At 43.2% G+C, this 20,665-nt stretch overlaps 1 protein-coding gene across 1 annotated transcript; it reads left to right on the top strand.

Annotated features, from left to right (window-relative positions):
* Nucleotides 1-436: 436 nt before the first annotated feature.
* On the top strand, nucleotides 437-20,659 carry LOC136425162 (uncharacterized). Its single transcript, XM_066413959.1, has 13 exons — nucleotides 437-952; nucleotides 10,837-11,536; nucleotides 11,838-12,025; nucleotides 13,404-13,556; nucleotides 13,895-14,072; nucleotides 14,599-14,735; nucleotides 15,362-15,422; nucleotides 15,724-15,896; nucleotides 16,713-16,868; nucleotides 18,383-18,527; nucleotides 18,872-19,068; nucleotides 19,657-19,824; nucleotides 20,336-20,659. Exons 1-13 carry the CDS (start codon nucleotides 437-439, stop codon nucleotides 20,642-20,644), a joined length of 3,081 nt encoding a protein of 1,026 aa, XP_066270056.1. The 3' UTR covers nucleotides 20,645-20,659.
* The last annotated feature ends 6 nt before the right edge of the window (nucleotides 20,660-20,665 follow it).

Raw genomic sequence — 20,665 nt, 5'->3', positions numbered from 1 at the left:
AGTGAGGGTTTATTTTTGCTCAAGAAATCCAGCAGTACAAGGGTTAATGAACGCGATTTGAATGCAACGTATCCCTTGGCAAATACAAGAAACGCCTGACTGCGCTAGTGAGTACTGTGCTCCTTTCGCGCGCGTTGTTTGAAGGTCCGCCTGTGGTGTCGAATTTTACTTCCTTGTCTTTTGTGTCAGTGTCACGGCTCGAGGCCGAACCCTCTACAGGTGTAACTTACACCTGTGCAAAAAGGGGGTGGAAAACTTTCGCGTCAGAAGTTTCCCTTTGTACCTGGTCACTCTCCCATTCAGACGAGTTGATCGAAGCTCGTAAGGCGACTGTTACGTACACAAGCAGCTGGATAGAATTTGGAAACGGTCAGACGTTTCAGGTAGCTTCCACTGAACTTGAAGTTACAGTGGAACGTAAGAAGTTGGAAAGAACATGGCGTCGTTGCCGCAGCAAGAGGCCTCACGTTCGTACGAACCGGCTTTGACCGTGAACGTGAAACCGACGTCCAAGTCAAGGGCGGGTAGTGGCAAGGCGGTGGGGGAAACCGGCATGCACTTGAAACTTCTCAAACTGGTACTGTCCATACTTCTGGGGATGGTCGTCCTCGCGTGCCTCTCCCTGTCCCAGCTCTCCGCGATCTCTCTGGTTAGATACCTGCGTCCAAATGTCACGGAGGGAAATGTCATGGAGAGAAATGTTACGGAGGAAAATGTCACGGAGAGAAATTCCACGGGAAGAAATGTCACGCAGAGAAATGTCACGGAGGAAAATACCACGGAGAAATGCGAAGCAGTTTCCGATTCGACGGACGAACTTGACCGCGACGTGACGACGCTGATGGTGGTGTACATGCTGATGTTACCGTACGGAGTCTCCTTGTTGAGGAGTCTGTGGAACGGAGCCTTCCAGGACTCTGTCCCGTGGCCGCACCCTAAAGCTTTTCTCGTGGTAAGTCAAACCTTTAAAAATTGCCTGGAACCAACAGTTCAATGATGAATATTACATGATATTACATGTAGAATGAAAACTAGACGGGGAAATATTCTACAACCTGTTGGTTCCAGGCAATGATAATGATATAATTTTGTGATTTGAGCCGCTCAATTTTGTTCACGGTGCTTTTTTTTATTACAAATTCCACTCAGAAATAGAACTTATAAGTAAAACGGGTTGAAGCGATAAGTGTGAACAATAATCTAGCCGAGTTTCAGAGCAGAGACAACATAATAATTTTGTGGTTCGACTCTCTAAGTTTGTATTTAGGTTTTCTGCCAAAGTCTATACGACGCCTTTTGCGTTAAGGTGCGATTTTGTTACATATCGCCTTACAGCTAAAACACTGTTTTCACAATACCATCTACAAGATGTACATGACATGAAATAATGGAATACTTTACAGTTTAAGAGTAATTACAAGTTGACTGTAAGAGCTTGTTTACTCGAAAACTTTCTGAATAGAAGCCTTGTTACATTCTTCCCACGATAGACGACATTCTGGCGGATAGTCTTTTGTGTATTTATTGGTCCTAATTTCTCCACGTTTACAGATAAAAAGAGAACTACTCTTCTCATAAAATCACAAAAGTCACATCCGAATCTTATCAATCGCCCATATATAGTTACTTTTTGATTGATTCTTTTTTTTCATCCAGGAAAAAAATATACTAAGATAACAGGCCTGTTTTTCAGGTATCCCTGATATCAAAATCTAAGAACACTACGGGTTCAAATGAAAATATTTCTATTAGTTTGATGGGACAGGAAAAGTGAGTAGCAGTTATGTTAGGTTCGTACAAACTTCAGCTGTCTCGTTACAGGAAAGCCTCGTCGCAGCCCCTTGTATGCGGTCGGCTCTGATATACCCCGTTGTATATCCCACTACACGCTCGTTCTCCCTTAAAATTAAAGTTGAATGTACACATTTTGCAACTTCCGTTACCGTTTGAAGTAAGACGTTTCTGACATTAAGATATGCCACATATAAGGTGCCAAACTGTCGTTTTGATGACGACTTAAAACGTTTCCCGCTTTAAAAAACGACAGTTTGGCACCTTATATGTGGCATATCTTAATGTCAGGAACGCCTCACTTCAAACGGTAACGGTAGTTACAAAATGTTTACATTTAAGTGAGAAGAAGCGTACAGAGAAAGTCTTAAGTACGACGTTTGGACCCCCATTCCACTTGACGGCGATCGCGCTGCGCTTTCGCTGCGACCTAAGGGCCCTGTCACACTTGTGCGTATATTCAAGTGCGCATGAGTTGCGCATTGACATTTCTTAGGTTTAAGGAAAGTTTGCGGGGAACAAGTTGACCCACCGTTGTGCAGACTAGTTATCGAACCAAGGAAATGACTTCTTGGGCTGAAAACTCAATCTTGACCAAAAACATGTTAATACGCAACTCATGCGGGCTTGTATATACGCACAAGTGTGACAGGGGCTTTAATCGGATTTGTCTTTCCCTTGATTTCATAATTGGAGTATTAAGAAATATGTGAGAATACGACTGCAATGACAACAAAACATATTACAAAGCGTTAAAAAGATTCGTTTTTCATCTATGAAATTCGTATTAAATCTTATGTCACTGAGAGCGCGCGGCGAGAGCGCCTTATAGTGTAATGGGGGTCTTACAAGGTTTCTTTTTAAAGCCCCTGTCACACTTATGCGTATATGCAAGTCCGCATGGGTTCGGTATTAACATGTTTTTGGTTCAGGTTAAGTTTGCAGCCGAATAAGTGATTTCGCAGGTTCGATTACTAGGCTGTACAACGGTGGGTCAAATTAGAAAACAAATTTTTCCCCACAAACCTTGATTAGACCATAAAAAATGTTAATGCCAAACTCACGCGCACTTAAATCTACGGACAAGTGTGACTTGGCTAGTTGTTATTAAAGGAGGACACACTGCAACAATCAATCAATCAATCAATCACATGGTTTTTATTGACAAACAAAGCTCTGGCAGCCAAAGGCTGGATTGTAGTTTGTTTCACAAATACACCACCACAAATTAAAACATGTCCAGGTCCCAAAAATTCGTTAAGTTAAAACAATAGGAAACGTTCTTAGTTACGTACTTGCACATACGGATATAGACTTTTAAAATATTCAACATTATCATGCAATCTATTATCAACAACATTATCAATACATCTTACTTTTTGTGGTCGCCATTTTTCTTTCTACTGTTAACTAGGGTTGTCATATATGGTATGCTGCTTTTTTTGTAGCGTTCAGTTCTGGGATTTATTCGGTCGAGTTGTTTGCTAGAGCGCGTAGTTCGAGCAGTTACATCCCCTCGCGTCTGTGGCGTCTTAGACGTCTTCTGTATGTCTGATAATTAAAGAAAAGCACGTTTGTCAAATATCGTAAATTCCTAAAGAAAGCTTGTCTGTATGTCTGTCTGTCCATGGCATGGTTTATTCAACGGCTACCTGTACCAGACGCCAACTGTACTGCTGACAGGTGCTTGCCTTGTAAACAACTAGTATTTCCAAAGGGCGTGTCATGGCACGAGTTTGTCCTCTCTAATTCATGGCGTTATGTGTATAACGTCTATTATGTAACTTTTCGTGTCATTGTATAAAGAAAGGTACAACAGTAGTCAAAAGAGGTTCTAAACATTTTTACATTAATCAAAAATGTATTTCTGTCTACGAAAGCGCGACGTTGTGGCAACGATGACAAAGTGTCAAGAGATATATTTACCTAAGTCAGCTGTATTTGTGTCTGTACGACTTTGTGATATCAAGCGTATATTTACTTTGCAATTTTATGGCAGCAGGCTTCGTTATTGAATAAATATTTCTACTGCTAATAACCACAGGTTGACAGCAAATCTTATATGTTAGAGTGAGCGGGTTGCGTAAGCCAAACGCCAAACGTGGTAGGTTATAAAATAAGCCTAGGGTGCACTCTACCACAATAGGATTGGTGTGTTCCTAATTCGTATTTTCCTAGAACTATCGTAGAGAGGTACTTGTCACTGTCAAGTACCGTAGAGGCATCCTCATTAGACAGCTTTAAACAATGCATGCAGTAGATTAGCGAAGGTTAGATGTGACAGGTCGCTCGGTGTAATATAAAAACCGCTCTATTTTCGTAGAAAAAAACCGCTCTATTTTCTGGTGATTTTGAATTTCGGCTACCCTCTGTCAATCAACAAATTTGCCCGGTGGTCCTTGTCCCTCAAACACTTACTAGTAACTGAAAAGGAAGAAAAAGGTAATTTAAAAAATTAGAGTATTTTCTTCCACAACAATCTACTTGTCGAAGCTAGACCGACTGTAAACACTCAACTGAAAAGCTCACGGAAGAAAATACCTCGGTTTTAACAGACCGTGACGCCTAGGTGCAGGCTTTCAAATACACCTGTCTCAACCTGTAGTTATTGTAGGTGACTCATGTTTAAGTTTCTGCGCTCTCTCAGGTTAGAGGTATTTATCATTTTCTCACCTACGAGGTGTTTTTAGGTGGGGCATGTATGTTTATCCAAACATACTGATAATGGAGAAAAGAAAACAGGAAACGACACGCATTGGATTTGATATGTTTTCACACCAAGCAGACATGGATAGTGGCGTAACGGTTAGAACCCAGAGGTCCTGGGTTCGAATCCTATGACATGTCACCGACGGTGTGCCCTTGGTAGAAGAACTGCATACACGACTTCCCTCACTCCACCCAAGTGTAAAAATGGACTTGACAATCTGTGCCCCTACGAAGAGTTACCAATCTTTCAGTTTCTTCACTCGCTCAGCTCAAAGGCATGTCTAACCTTGTCACCTAAGAAGTATTTTTAGGTGGGGCTTTGTGTTCAGGTAAACATAAAGATAACGGAGAAAAGAAATCAGGAAACTACACATTGGATTTTATTGTACTTGAGGATTTGTTTTCTCACTCAATCAGCTCTGAAGTATTTCTCATTTGGGGCATTTGCGTTAAACTAGATATGTTCATAACAGAGAAAAAAATAAGGAAACGACGCATAATGGCTTTGAATGTATGTGATTAGTTGTTGTCGCACTTTCTCAGCTTTCTGGTATTTCTCAGGTTGGGCATTTGCGTCTAAAGCCCCTGTCACACTTGTGCGTATATTCAAGTGCGCATGAGTTGCGCATTAACACTTTTTGGTTTAAGCAAGGTTTGCGGGGAAAATGTTGTTTTCTACTTTGACCCACCGTTGTGCAGCCTAGTGATCGAACCTAAGAAATCACTTATTCGGCTGCAAACTTAACTTCAACCAAAAACATGTTAATACGCAACTCATGCGGACTTGTATATACGCACAAGTGTGACAGGGGCTTAAGTACGTTCGTAACGGTGAAAAACAAGGAAACGACGCACAGCGAATTTGGCTGTATGTGAGGACTTGCTGTGTAAATTTGCACTTACTAAGCTTTCAGGTGTTTCTTTGGTGGGGCATTTATATTCAAGTTAACACAAGGCTAACGGAGAAAAATTAAGATAAGGATACTACATGTACGTATTGGATTGGACTGTAGGTGACGACTTGTTTTTGCACATATCATAGCTTTCAGATGTTTGTCAGGTTTGGTATTTGTATTCGCCGGTGAACACATGAATAGCGAAAAAAATAGAACAAGGAAACGACACACATTGGACTTGAATGTACTTGAGGGCTTGTTTTGTCACTTTATCAGCTCTCAAATATTTCTCTTGCGTTCAAGTAAATACGTATACCTAAATAAGGAAACGACGCACAATGGCTTTGAATGTATGCGAGTACTTGTTTTGGCACTTTCTCAGCTCTGAAGTGTTTCTCAGTTTGGGCATCTGCGTTTAAGTAAATATATTCATAATGTAGACAAAATAAGGAAGCGAAGCACAATGGCTTTAAATGTATGCGACATATTTTCGCGCCAAGCAAGAATGAATACATAAATGGAGAAAGAAAAAAAGGAAATGACACGCCTTGATTTTGAATAGCAGTGAAGACTGTGAAGGTATTGACATGTACTTCAGCCTGGTGTAGCGTGCGTAGTCCAGTGGTTAGCGATCTTGCCTCTGGAACTAGAAGCCCCGGGTTCGATCCCGGCTGTGTCGCTCACCCGACATGCATGCTACCGGAAAGGGTCGCAGTCCTTAGGACGGGACATTAAGCCGTGGTCCGCTGTTCATTGTGCTTGTCGAAAAGAGCTAGGGGAATTTCCCCGGTACAATGACCCTGTAAATACTGTACATAGCGTCTGTCTTCCCTGTCACGACCAGTGGAAGATTAGCCCATCTGTTCATTGAGTTCATTTGAGCTAAACTGGTTCGAGATCACTTTCCTTTCCTTTCCTTTCCTGGTGTCCCAAGAAGGTCCTCAGCTTTGATTTAAAAATGTTAGACTGTGTTCACGGACTTGCTTGGTTTGTTTGTATCGCATAACCTGTAACCCGCTAGGTACCCATTTTCAACACAGCCTGCAAAGGATTCGAACCCAGAAGCTCTAAATAAGAAATTCACTGCCCTGACTAATCGCCACAAGATGGCACTAACAGACAAACACACACACAGACACAGACACACACACACACACACACACACACATACACACGCATGCACACACAGACACACAGACACACACGCAGACACACACGCGCATGCACACACGTGATACATTCTGGAATGTAATCTGGCTGGAACAATATTTACAAGCTGTCAAACGCTCATTAAGCGTTTGATGCTATTGTGTCAGGGGGGGGGGGGGGGTTCTGTTTCTTTCTCGGAAAACAATCTTTTCACTGACCCTTGCCCCAGCCGTAAGTTTACCCGGGTGAGCATTATTGACTGTGTTACGATTAATGTCAATAGTGTGCTCGGGCGGTCAACACCCGGCGGTCCTGTGTTGCTGGGGCCACATTTCCAAACCGGCACCCGTTCGCGGGAACGACGAAGAAGGACACACACATACAGACAGACAGACAGACAGACAGACAGACACACACACACACACATACACACACACACACACACACACACACACACACACACACACAGACAAACAGACACACACACACACAAACACACAGACACAGACACACAGACACACACACACACACACACACACACACAAAAACACTTTGATATACACTTTTATTTTTCGTTTCCGCAAACAACGCGATCGGGCCCCGGTTTAAAAATGTGACCCTACCACAAGGGAAAGCGTCAGACACTGCACGTTAAAGAATCCGAATACACGTGTCGAGAATAGTACGGGTACTTGGCTGAAAACTTGAGCCGTAGCGAAGCCGTATTTCACTGCAAAATGTAGACATCTAACTAGCTAGTTGCAAAGAAAGAGTAGCGCCCCATCCCCTTCCTCCACACAACATACACAATGCATTACAATACTGTACAAGGCACGGTCACAGTCCCTTGTAACCCAATACTCGCACTGTACACGAAAACACAATACGCCCCTGGCCGACCATGGGTTACTGATAATATGTCAGTTGTAAATATACAGGAGTCACTTTATACTGTTGTTATGTATACTGATACCAAAGAGCCTCGTCAGCACAGAGCCTTGTCTCGTGGGATGTTGAAGGTTGTTCATGTTTCTTGCAACGGTGACATTCAAATAAAGGGTAAAAGATAAAGCGGTTGAACCTCAGACTGAGGACAAAGCATGACGCTTTTTTGTTAGCTAGTAGTGCAACGCGGCTTCGCTGCGGCTCGCGCATTTCTAGCCAAGCACATCGGGTCAGCCCTACTCTTCTCGATAAGTCTGTTGGGTTTTTTAACGTGCAGAGATTTGACCCTTGAGGCTTACGCCTGAAGCTCCCTCATACACGGGGTCGCCGGCTTTACGTCACCATCCGAAATGACGAATGCAATCCCTCACAACATGTCCGAGCGGAGACAACCCTAGGATCGAGCTCCGGCCCACGGATCGACGGATTTTGATCCAGATTGCTAAGCAGCGCTTAAAAGGGATCTTGGGGATTAGCTTGGTGATTAGAGTTGACAGTGTCATCTGATAAACACCAAGTCTGGGCTTTGTGCAGCTATGTGCAGCTTTGTGCAATATTTGCACATTCTTGACGGCTTTGAGGGTTATAGTGGCTTAAATAATCATGCTCCGTAGAAACTGCGGTTAGCGTGCGTACAAATAGCAAAGGAATGGTAATTGTATTAAAATGACTACCGGTGGATTGGCAGCGTAACACAAATGCTCAACGACCTGCAGTGGCCCCTTCTCTCCGAAAGGAGGAGGAACAACCGCCTCACCTTTTTCTACAAGCTAGTAAACAAACATATTAACATACCGACTGGCAGCTTACTTAAACCAATCGGTCGTTCTTATTTAAATGTACTTCCGTTACCGTTTGAAGTAATATGTTCCTGACATTTAGATAAGCCACATATAACGTGCCAAACTGTCGTTTTTATGGCGACTTTTAACTTTTCTGGCTTTTAAAAACGACAGTTTGGCACCTTATATGTGACATATCTAAATGCCAGGAATGTCTTACTTCAAACGGTAACGGAAGTTACAAAATGTGTAACGTTACATTTTTAAATGAAAACGAGCGAAATATAAAAAAATCCACGCCCGTACCGACACATACAACTATTCCTTCTTTCCAAACACAACACCTGAGTGGAACACCCTGCCTGGCGGTTCTGTCTCCCACAGTTGAGAAATTCAGGGCCAGGCTGGAGGCCTGCCCGCCTCAGCCTGGGACCTCCCCCCCTTCCCTACTTTGCCCCTCGCGGGGTCATCTGTCATTTGTGTCATTTGTGGCGCAAGCGCTTTAAGTAGTGCTGGCGGAGCCAACCACCGTCTAGTGCTGCCATGTCGTTATTTTAAGTGTTTGTAAATATTTTGTCTACAGCAAAGTGGGTTCAACGTTGACATTGTGATGCCAAATTCTCTGCCATGCCTGCGAGCTCTGATGCGATTAAAGACATGAACCATCTTTTGTTTGTCCGGATGCTAGAACCAGACAATAACACTGAGGTGGATACCGTTACTCTCCAAGCAGAGGTTGGGTTTTGGCTTGTTTTTGACGTCTTTTTTGGACGTTATGAAACCGTGACAAAATAGAAATCCTGATAAAAACGCCTAAAAAAACGTAAGAAACAAGCCGGAACCAAACCTCTGCTTGGAGAGTCAGGTGACAGAAACTGTCATTAGTGCTTCAAACGGATTTTATTGAAAAAAGGAGGTTTGTCTGTTTCAATGTCTTTCAAATTAAATCTTACATCATGGATAATATTCCTTTTTTTGAAAATGGTCATACGGATCCCATTATAGTCCCTCAATCTTCACCCTGGGAAAGGCACGTCACACGATGTCCCTACCCTGACGGTGAAGTGACGCCCACTGAGCCGCTTCGGCTAATCTGTTCAAAATGTGTGCCAAAAACAAATTCGGATTTGGTGCGCCGATGTGCAAAACATCTGTACATTTGCGCCACTAAGAGCCGTAAAGAAAAAAAATCGACACAAGCTATTGGAAAGGTAGCCTATAAGAAAAGAAAAGAGTACTGACAGGTTTGATGGAAGAGATATGTCTTACAAACAGCATGTTTTCCCTTTGTAAATTCTGTTACTTATAATCCCATTCCCTGGGACCAAGCGATTTGGCAGAGCACTCAGCGAATTTCGTAGATTTTTTACGATTTGTGTGCGTCGTACTTTTTGCATGATAGTCCAATTATGAAGTCGAGGGTTACACAAATCTGATTTAGATTGCTGCGAGGTCTTAGTGCGATCGCCGTACGTTGGAATGGAGACATTTTGTTCAAGCTAAAGCCCCTGTCACACTTGTGCGTATATACAAGTCCGCATGAGTTGCGCATTAACATGTTTTGGTTTAGGTTAAGTTTGCAGGCGAATAAGAGATTTCTTAGGTTCGACCACTTGGCTGCACAACGGTGGGTCAAAGTAGAAAACAACTTTGTCCCCGCAAACTTTACTTAAACCAAAAAAAAAATGTTAATGCGTAATTCACGCGCACTTGGATATACGGACAAGTGTGACAGGGCCCTAATACACATTTTGTTCAACTTCCTAGTGCGTACTGCGATGAAAGAATGTTAATGACTTTATGTGTTTCTCTAGACTGGCCCCCCATGAAAAGTAAAAACAACTCAGCACAGTTGAATGGCCCCTCAGCCAACTGTCTGAAAAATTCAAAAAATAAATAAACATACTCAGGATCAACACTAAAGTTGTCGGTTGAAGTAGCCCCATGTTTAGCTTGTTTCGATGCTCACTCTACCGTTAAAAATTTCCGCGTTGGCTCTCATGTATCGCTAGCACTGGTGCGGTAAAGGCAAACAGCCCCTTTGTTCAGAGCCACGGTCAGAGGCATGGCAGAAAGAGCTATGGCAACGGCAGGTTCCCACGGCAAAACAGACTTTGTAACGGGAAAACATTGACGGAAAGTTGACGTTGTCTTTTGAGTATTTTTATAAGCAAAACCTGGCAAAATAACTGTTATTCTTTTGACAAGTGGAGAGATAAATTAGACCAAGATCAGAAAACTAGCCTTTGTCCTCTTTTAATCTTTCTTTCTTTCTTTCTTTCTTTCTTTCTTTCTTTCTTCCTTCCTCCCTTCCTTCCTTCCTTCCTTCCTTCCACCTTCCTTGCCCGCTTTCTTTCTTTCTTTCTTTCTTTCTTTCTTTCTTTCTTTCTTTCTTTCTTTCTCTTTCTTTCTTTCTTTCTTTCTTTCTTTCTTTCTTTCTTTCTTTCTTTCTTTCTTCCATCATTCCACCCTACGTTTCTTTCTTCTTCATTTCCTTCAATAGAATAAAGTTCAATGTATTTCATATCATCAGGCATACTTAATATCAATTTCTTTCTCCCCAGGGTGCCTTTCTCAGCGTCTGTGAGGTTACCGGGCTGTGTGTGTTGACTCTGCGGGTGATGCCATCCGTCACCCCCGCCCTCAGCGTGGTCCTCTCCAACGGTATCCTCTTCGTCTCCATCGTCAGCCAATGCATCAAACAGACTATCAGATTGTGCAAACAGAAAAAGCGACGAAATTGCCGACGTGTTTCTCGCCTTGTTTCGTGCGTGATCTGGGGTTTGAGTTGTGGAGGGCTTGTCGGCGTTTGGTTGTTTCTGAGACCTTTTGACAACATACTAGACAACAGAACACAGAAGTATGTGATAGAGACGGTGGTTTCGTTGTTTCTTCTTTCCTTGGCCTGGGCTCCGAAGCTACAGGAGTTTCAGGCTCAAGGCGTTCGGTCAGCGGAATCGTCGAAACCAGACAACGCGAGATGGAAAGCGGGAATCTTAAACAGTTTCTTTAAACTAGCAGCAGTCCTGCTGATCCCAGATGCGATGAAGTTGGCTGGACTCACGGATGTGTGTTCTAGTAGCTGGGTTTGGACCCGAGCAGAGCTGTATGCGAAATTCACAATGCAGCACCAGGCAACGGTTAGCTTTGTCGTGAATGTTACCGCCAGTTTCGTGGGCTACATCCTGGCGTGGACGGCCTGTTCTATCCGGATGGGCTTCTTCGGATTCGCGTTGCCGGCCTTTCTAAGCACCATTGTCACAGGTAAGCACATGATGTATGGCGTTACCTTAAATCTTTAGAGAAAATAGATACAAGATATCACTTTAAATTCTTAGAACCTACTTTACAAAATAGCCATAACCCGAACCCACTAGTACTAGTTTTTAATTCATTGATAATGTAGCAATAGCTTGACTAGGTTAGATAATGTAGTACTAGACCGTGTCCTACAAAACAGCTCGTTCATTATAAATAGACGAGCTAAAAAAGAAATCCGTGAGGTTTGTTTAGAATAACGTTGAATAATATGCCACATACATTTTTGTATCATATGTATTTTCAGGTGCAATATTCACCAACCAAATCTGCACCACCGTGACCTTCCTCCATCGGGACACGTGCTTGATGTTTATGGAAGAAGACTTCATGTGGGATGTCGGGATTGGTCTAGGGTTGCTGCTGATCCAGTTCTTCACCACCACGTGGTTCGTCATGAGGAGTCCAACTATCGCTCTGGAACAGGAATCACAGGTAGGCCCGTACTTCCTTGTCTGCCTGTCTGTTTGTCTGTCTGTCTGTCTGTCTGTCTGAATTGGCTGTCTGTCTTGCTGCCTGTGGTTCGTCATGAGGGGTCCAACCATCGCCATGGAACAGGAAGCACAGGTAGAGTTCGGAAACACGTCATCAATAGACGAGCTCACACTTTTGAGGAGCACAGAAATTGCTTGCATCACATCACAGCGGGACGTTATTTCAGCCAACACTCGAACGCATTCTAAGAACGAATTTTGCGATTACGTGGACACATTCGAACGTGTTCGAAACGAACATGCTTTTAAACTATTCGATGCGTTCGAATGTGTCCATGTAATTATGTTTAGCCATACCTAGTATGGCTCAACATATTGTTTTTGTTCACGTTCTTCTTCTTCTCCTTCTTCTGCCAAATCTTCAAATTGATTCAACTCCGCCATTTTTTAATCAACCGACATGAAATTTGTCATGGAGGTAAAGAAGGCAAATATCCTCATGATTTTTTCCTTTTTTTGAAACAGGCATGAAAATCACTTTTATTGAGTTTTTTTGGGGCATTTTTAGGCAAAAATTACATTTTGGTCTCCTGTGGCCTGGTTTTACAAGCAAATGACCTGACATTCGGTACAAGGGCGCCTTGAACATGTCCCTACAGGATTTCAATCACAATTCTGGTGTACATCACTTCAAAATGCTTCATTTGGGGGACTTTTGGACCCATTTCAGACCAAATACAGGCCAAAAGTGGTATCCCCGTTCCATGTTCTATTTGCTGCTGGCCAAAGAATCCATGTTCTATCTAAGGATCCCCGCGTTCCATTTGCTACTGGCCAAAGACCACGTGTTCTATTTAGGTTACCTGAGGTCATATTGCAGGAACATACGCAAGCCTTTGCAGTAAGAAGCTTTTGGGGTCTCGCAGAACTTGTAGAGAGAATTGTTTTGCACGGGTGATTTTGGAACAGTCAATTTATGCATCGGGAGGGAGATTGGCGAAGTATGATGCTCTCGCAAATATTGACTTTCTACATGCAGTTAATATTTCGATTTGCCCAGGTGTTATTTTGGGACAGCACACTTCTTGCATGGGGAGGAGTATGGCTAAACATGCTGTATTTGCTCAGGGGCAAATGGCGGCCTTTCTAGTTGCAACATACGTTCTTATGATACGATGTCTTGGCATAGTTTTCGATAGAAGATTAAGTCAAGCAAAAAATGTACAATTCCACCCTCAACAGAAAACGAGGTGTACGTGTTGAACTTCCAGGCACAGTCCCGGACGAAGAACATTAGTTACTGTACTAAAACAACAGTAGCAAGTTGAACTATTATCATACAACCTTGTCTTGACTCATTCTTCTGTAATCGTCCCCAGTTGTTCTGGCTGCCGGGGTACAACAGCGTGTTCCCGGCGCAGTGGCTGCTGCTGAGCCGGAAGAACAGGAACACGAAGGGCGAGGACTTCACCACGCGCAGGAAGACCAAGCAGAACACGCACGTCTATATCTGCACTACCATGTATCACGAGGTTTGTTTGTTCAATTTGTGATGTTGAATGCGTATTGTAAATAATTTGAAAATTGTACCATGCCTTTTTGCGAGGTTTAAGCAGAGATACAGTAAGTGCTAAATCACAAGTCTGGTGTGTGTCAGTGTATTTTTATTTCAAGTAAAAACAAAATAGATCCTCATAACAGAATACTAGTTTAAACGATTTTGCAAAATGCATTGAATTTTTTCAGAAGATCGAACTACAAGAGCTAAACGTAATGAGAAAGGAACATGATAAAAACTGTAACTATTCTTTTTCGCAATCAAGAATCTAGAATTACCATGAAAAAAATGGATTTTGTTCTCTATATTAAGTCTGAGCGTGAGATGGAGCAGCTCCTGACGTCATTACGTGCCCTAGCGGAGAGTCAAGTCGGAGAGCGAACCTTCGAGTCTCACATCTTCTTCGACGGAGGGTGTCGGCAGGGGCAGCCGTCCCAGTGGGCGCTACAGCTGTTCAGCGTCATGGGGAGGACGCTTCAGGACGAGAACGGTGGGGATACAAACGTCTTACAGAGATCAAGAGACTCTAATTGAGTTCGAACGTTCTATGTTTCCATCGAGTTCGAACATTCTGTGTTTACATCGAATTAGAACGTTCTATGTTTTTATTGAGTTAGAAAGTTCTGTGGTTCCATTTAGTTCGAACGTTCTGTGGTTCCATTAAGTTCGAACGTTCTGTGTTTACATCGAGTTCGAACGTTCTATGTTTTTATTGAGTTTGAAAGTTCTGTGGTTCCATTTAGTTCGAACGTTCTGTGGTTCCATTGAGTTCGAACGTTCTGTGGTTCCATTGATATCGAACGTTCTGTGGTTCCATTAAGTTCGAACGTTCTATGGTTCCATTGTGTTCGAACGTTCTGTGTTTCCATTAAGTTTGAACGTTCTGTGTTTCCATTGAGTTTGAACGTTTTGTGGCTCCATCGCGCCTGAACCTTTGGTGTTTCCATTGACCCCCAAAGAAAGAGTTTGCTGCCTACTAGAACCTTAATCGGCGTTGATTTACTTTTGTACAACAGACCCGAAAGACATCTTACAGCAGTGCACCCGGTACAAGACGCCTTACGGGCTGCAGCTCCAGTGGAACCTGCGCTACGGGAGCGGAGACGCCGCCAGCGGGATGGACTTTACGGTTCATCTCAAGGACAACGTGCTGGTGAGTCTTCAGGTGTTACCATGACGCCTGAGCTCTGGGCCGGTTTACATGAGGCACTTTTCACTACGTACGACGTTTGCCGTACGTCATGCGCCTAGGACACTTTCCGGTACACAAAAATCTGTCCTGTGACACGCACCGCGCGACAAGTGTCGTAGGACACTCGTCGTAAGTGCCTCGTGTAAACCAGCCCAGTCTGACGCTCGATTTCCGACCACAGCGGTCGATTCGGGTAGTCTTAGCGTTCTACGGTTGGCTTATTTGCATATTATTTGGTGGGGGGCCAGGAAATGATATGCAAATCGCCTGTTGCGTATTCGTCGTTTATCAATGATGGGAATGTGATAAATGACGGGAATATGTTGGAAATAAGTTACAGATGTGACTCTAAATGTAGTTTTTCAAATTCTGAATATTTGTAGTTTTTTCCCCACCAAAATTCTTAGTCTTAAAATATTAGTCTTTTGATCTGTAAGATGATCTATCTACCCATTTTTGCTGTGTAGTTTTCAAAATGAAGTAGCAGGGTGCCAAGTGGCTCCTACTCCCTTTCTATTGCAATCGTTCCTACGGTGTAGTCGCTTGTTTTCTGACATGTTATCCCAATATATTTCCTCTACATTTAGGTGAAGAACAAAAAAAGGTGGAGTCAAGTGATGTACATGTCTTATACCCTGGATTACGCAGGTAAGCATGGACGCTAGCAACAGAATTTCAAGAATTCATTCTTTCAGTCTGACTTCGATTAGGCGAATTGAACCACAATTTGCAAAGTCCTAAAATGTAATGCATTTTATTTCTGGTATTCATGTGTTTAGCTCTGTTTGTTTGCTTGTTTACTTGTTTTTGAATATGTAATGTAATGTTACGGACCTCAGTGCCTGAAATACTATATCATTAAATAGATAATGTCAGTGGCAAAAAACAACAGATAGCTATAGTCACATTTGAAATTACCACAAATATAAGTTTACTTGTTTACTTTCAGCGTATTTCCACCCCCTCGGCATGGCGTCCAAAGTAATCGCGGATACCGACGTCCGCGCTACGTCCACCTACGGTAACGACGGGTCGCACGGGCCGCACCAGGCCAGGCTGAACGCCGTGGGGACCGGGGGCGTCACGGCCGGCTGGACGGCGGGGGACTCCGACATACACCAGGTAAACTAGATTGTTAACGTCTCAACATCCGCATCTTCCTTACATCGAAAGCTATCTTCCACCGCAGATCGAGCTCATAGAACGTCTAGGACAAAATATACAAAAGTTGAAGTTCTGCTGCAGTGCCAAGGTCACACACCAGGGGGACCAAAATCAAACTTGACCTTCGTCTTCCTAAGATCTACCCCCATATAAATATCATTACAATCTATGAATAGTTTCTTAAATCATGCACTGCATATATCACAAAGTGGAATTCATGAAAGTGTTGAAGATGAATTCGACTTTGTGATGAATTGTCCAACTTGTAGCAAAGAGAGAGATATGCTTTTACAGACTATTACTACTAAGACAAACTTCACCCTATCTGGTACACAGAGCGATATTTTCTATGTACTGTTGCCATGTCCGACTCCTATATCCATGTACATAGGTCAATTTCTCCATTAATTATTCGAAAAGCGAGACAGAATTACCCATACAAGACTATATATTGTAACAAATACACTGGTTTCGAAAATATTTTGTACTTAGAATTGTAAGATAGATTAGCCTTGTAGAACAGATTGTTGATTTCATGCCATACATTGTACCATGTACGATTGTTGAGCAATAAAGTTCACTTCACTATATCTGGAAACACAAGTAGACAGAAGCACACACACAAACACATACGCGCGCGCGCGCGCACACACACACACACACACGCACGCACGCACGCACGCACACACACACATGCACGCACAGAAAGAGAGAGAGAGACCCAAAACTATACCTGTATTTTTCATGAAGGTAATGATTGGCAATTTCTTGCAGTCGTTGCAGATCTACCTTGGAGAAGACATGGTAGTGACGGGAGTGGTGACGCAGGGGAAGCACGGGTGTGAGGAGTGGGTGACCACGTACCACCTGTACTACAGCCAGGACAGCGAGTCGTGGGAATCCTACAGGGACAAACACAACAAACCGGTGGTAGGCTTTGCAATATGTTCAGTAGCTGTCCTTCATTGTTTATACCATTTTTTTGTTCGAGAATTTGTTTAAACTCAAATTAATTTTTTGTGATGTCATTAAAGAAGAGGAAAGGGTAAGACGAATTATAACAGACAGAACAATATAGATACATAATGGCCCAATTGAAATTCTGATAAACCCATGAAAATATAGTCCTCATATATTGTAAACATATATCTACATAGTATTGTAAGACAAACATAAAGTTACACATTGGATACTGGAGTAAAATCCACCTGAAAAGGACGTTAGCTTCGAGTGCATCGTGTGGATTACTGTCTCTTGTGGAGCGACTTATACCACTGAGAATCAAGGATCTCAGACTAGGGGACCGTCATACATATAGCGTTATCATTGCGAGTATCAGGGATCTAACCTCTTTGTGTTTTGACCTTTGACTTTCCAGGAGTCGGTCAATGTTTGGGCTCTTTCTTGACTCTTCTTTCTTTTCTGGTGCAAGGATTTGGAAATGCCGGTCTATTTTCATGCCGTATTCTCTTTTACGTGCAATCTAGAGTATAGTTGCACTAAATCAGCTTCCTATATAAAAAAGGCTGGAATTTGAAATACCTCTAGCTAACAGCGTCGTTATTTAGGTCATCAGGGATTCAGTCCATGACCTTACAGATTGACCTTTGCATTGAAGTTTTGCTCCCTGAAAAAAAAAAAAAATGGCTGCTTCCTCCCATATTTGAGGGTTTACAAAACCACAGGAAATATGTGGGAGTATCCAACTGTCCAAGATAGCCCGCAGAACCAACAACTTCTCCAGGTTAGGCTATTTTTTCTCCGTAGTGTTACCTCGCCAAGTGTAAAGGGGAGGGGCGATAAACCGTAAAGGTCAGAAAGGGTCAAGTCATGAGATCCCTGATATTCCAAATAACGTCGCTGTATGATAAAAGCGGGACACGGCTTTATTTGAATCCACAATTAACACAGAAAGGGCAGAGAAACACATCCCCCAGCGAAGCACCACCGTTTTATTCTTAAACAGGTTGTGTTCTTATTCGGTTTCGAGCGTGCACACAAACAGCACAGACCAATCGCTAGGCTAAAAGGTTCGGACTTCGGACCCGTTTAGACTGGTTACAAGGGCTGGACTGGTCAGTTAGTGGTGCTTGAACCCCACTGTTACATATGCATTGTGATATTCAGGGACCTCACCATTGGGTTAAATCCTCATATAAATATATACGTATGGTTTGGTCACGTCATAAGACGACCCCCACAAACACTAGTGTACAAAGCCTACAGCCAGGAGTTCGCTACCCCCAGACCCCGGGGAAGACCACCGAAGAGATGGAAAAACCAAATTGTGAAGGACACGGGCTTAAACAGTCGGGAAGCAGAGGCTAGGGCAACGGACAGGACTGCTTGGGGGATCCTCCTGGCAAGCAAGGGGCCAGTTTCTGGCCTGAGCACGTAGGCAGTAGGCAGGTATCAAGGATGTCACCTCTTTTGAACCGTTGCAGGCATTCGAAGGCAACTTTGACAGCGACACCCCCGTGCAACACATCCTGGAAACTCCGATCAGAGCACGGTACATCAGCTTCAACCCGGTCAGCTGGAAGGACAGGATCAGCATGAGGGTGGAACTGCTCGGGTATTGTGCAACGGGTACATATGAATGCTATACATTTCTAGTTTTGCTCATCATCATAACACTGTATCAGTAATGCATATGAATGTACAAACGTAATTTCTCAAACAAACAAGCTTGAAAGTTTATTTGTGTTGGGAGAAGTCATTCTGTATCGAAGTCCAACTACAATTCCCATTTCTTGATAAGGACTGGAGTTGATAAGTAAAAACTTTGGATAAGTCCAAATACATGTCCAAATATTTGTGTTGGAAATTGTAGTTCAACTTTGATACAGAAAGCCAGCAAGCTTATCTAAACGTACAAGCTTCCTCTAGATCTTCAGACGTTGATTAAAGAACATTTTCATCTTCCCTTATAGACCTGGACCGAGACAGCTACATTCTGGCAACAGACGCGGACATCAAGTTCTCTCCTCAGTCCGCCAAGGCCCTGATGGAGATCATGAGTACGGACCCCAGCGTCGGTGCCGTGTGCGCCAGGACTCACCCCTTGGGATCCGGACCCATGGTCTGGTATCAAGTGTTCGACTATGCGATTGGGCACTGGTTCCAAAAGGTTAGGAAAATAAGAACCTGTACTCAAGCGTACAAATGGTATACTCTTTTAAGTGCGCTAAAATTAGACGTTTGAGTTCGATAGAAGAACCGAACGTTCGGGCTCGATGGAAGAATCGAACGTTCGTGTTCGATGGAAGAATCGAACGTTCGAGCTCGGTAGAAGAATCGAACGTTTGAGCTCGGCGGAAACATTGAATGCTTGAGGTCGATGCGCGTGCTATTGGATAAATAGACATATGCTGGTAAGCCCGCTTCATGAAGCTCCACTTATTCTATATGATACTTTATTTATATGTAACGCCATTATTTGTTAGCCTCCACCAGGCCCTCCTACGGGCCTGTGGATCGTAGAATTGGGAAGAAGAAAGGAATAATTAGCCAGTAGAGTCAGTCCACATTGAAGATAACATTGAGCCTGCAAATGAAAGCTTGGCATATATTCTCCCTATAGCCGGCGTAGTTAGTCTGGTAGAGACTAATTATTTGTTAGCCCCAAGTTAAAGTAACAACAAACACATGCTGACGTTCTGGCGAGAATCAGCGATGATGTTTTTCGTGTATAATATCTTTTTTTTTTACTCCCCAGGTTGCCAACAGTGTTCTGGGTACGGTGCTGTGCTGTCCGGGCTGTTTCAGTGTGTACAGGTGTAAGGCTGTCAGGGACACTCTGGCCACGTACGCCACTACAGTCAGTAAAGGGGAGGAGTTCCTCACTAAAGATATGGGAGAGGACCGCTGGCTGTGTACGCTCATGGTAAGACATTTGTTAAGTTTTGTCTTCACATTATACAGTCAAACCTGCCCAAGAGGACCACTCAGGGGACTGATAAGATCTAATTTATGTGGACAGGTGGTCACTATTGGAGGGGTTCCTAAATGCTTGGTTCAAAGGGTACACTTTAAGTTATCCAAAAGACCACCAACAAATGGTCCCATTGGTTAGGGGGTGCTTTTGTGGGTGTGGTCACTTGTATCTGTAGGTTTGGTTGTATGAACATTATATTCTTGACTTAATTTTAGCAAGATGTAGGTCTTTGTCTTACAGACATTCAAGTCAGATCCGCATCGCATTAGAATGTCTTGATTTTGAGATGTCTGGATTTATTACGGGTCTTCATCTAGTCATCAAATATAATAGTGGATCATAGTATATACCATATCACAAATAGGTTCTGAACAAAGCCTGTAGTTAGCCATAAGAGGCTTTAGTATGTCGACATTATGTATGACCAAGAAAACACATACAATGTTATCTGATTCTCCAGGTAGAGAAGGGCTGGCGGCTGGAGTACACGGCTGTGTCCGAGGACAGCACCTACTGCCCGGAGGAGTTTGACGAGTTCTTCAACCAGAGGCGGCGGTGGATCCCATCAACTATCGCTAATCAGCTGGAGCTAATCAGGAAGTGGGGAGGGGGGCAAGTCAAGAGCGACTACGTCTCCAAGTTCTTCATCCTGTACCAGGGCTTCCTGCTGTTTTCATCCATGATTGGCCCATCGACTGTTATCCTTATCATGGCTGGTAGGAAAGCTTCTTTGTTGAAATTTAAGATTAGACCTGATCATGGCTGGTAAGGAGGGTTTCGTATTGTTTGT

The sequence above is a fragment of the Branchiostoma lanceolatum genome, chromosome 19 (assembly GCF_035083965.1).
Source record: "Branchiostoma lanceolatum isolate klBraLanc5 chromosome 19, klBraLanc5.hap2, whole genome shotgun sequence".
Taxonomy (NCBI): domain Eukaryota; kingdom Metazoa; phylum Chordata; class Leptocardii; order Amphioxiformes; family Branchiostomatidae; genus Branchiostoma; species Branchiostoma lanceolatum.
Note: the sequence above shows the minus strand (reverse complement) of the source record. Positions and strands in the feature narration are given on the sequence as shown.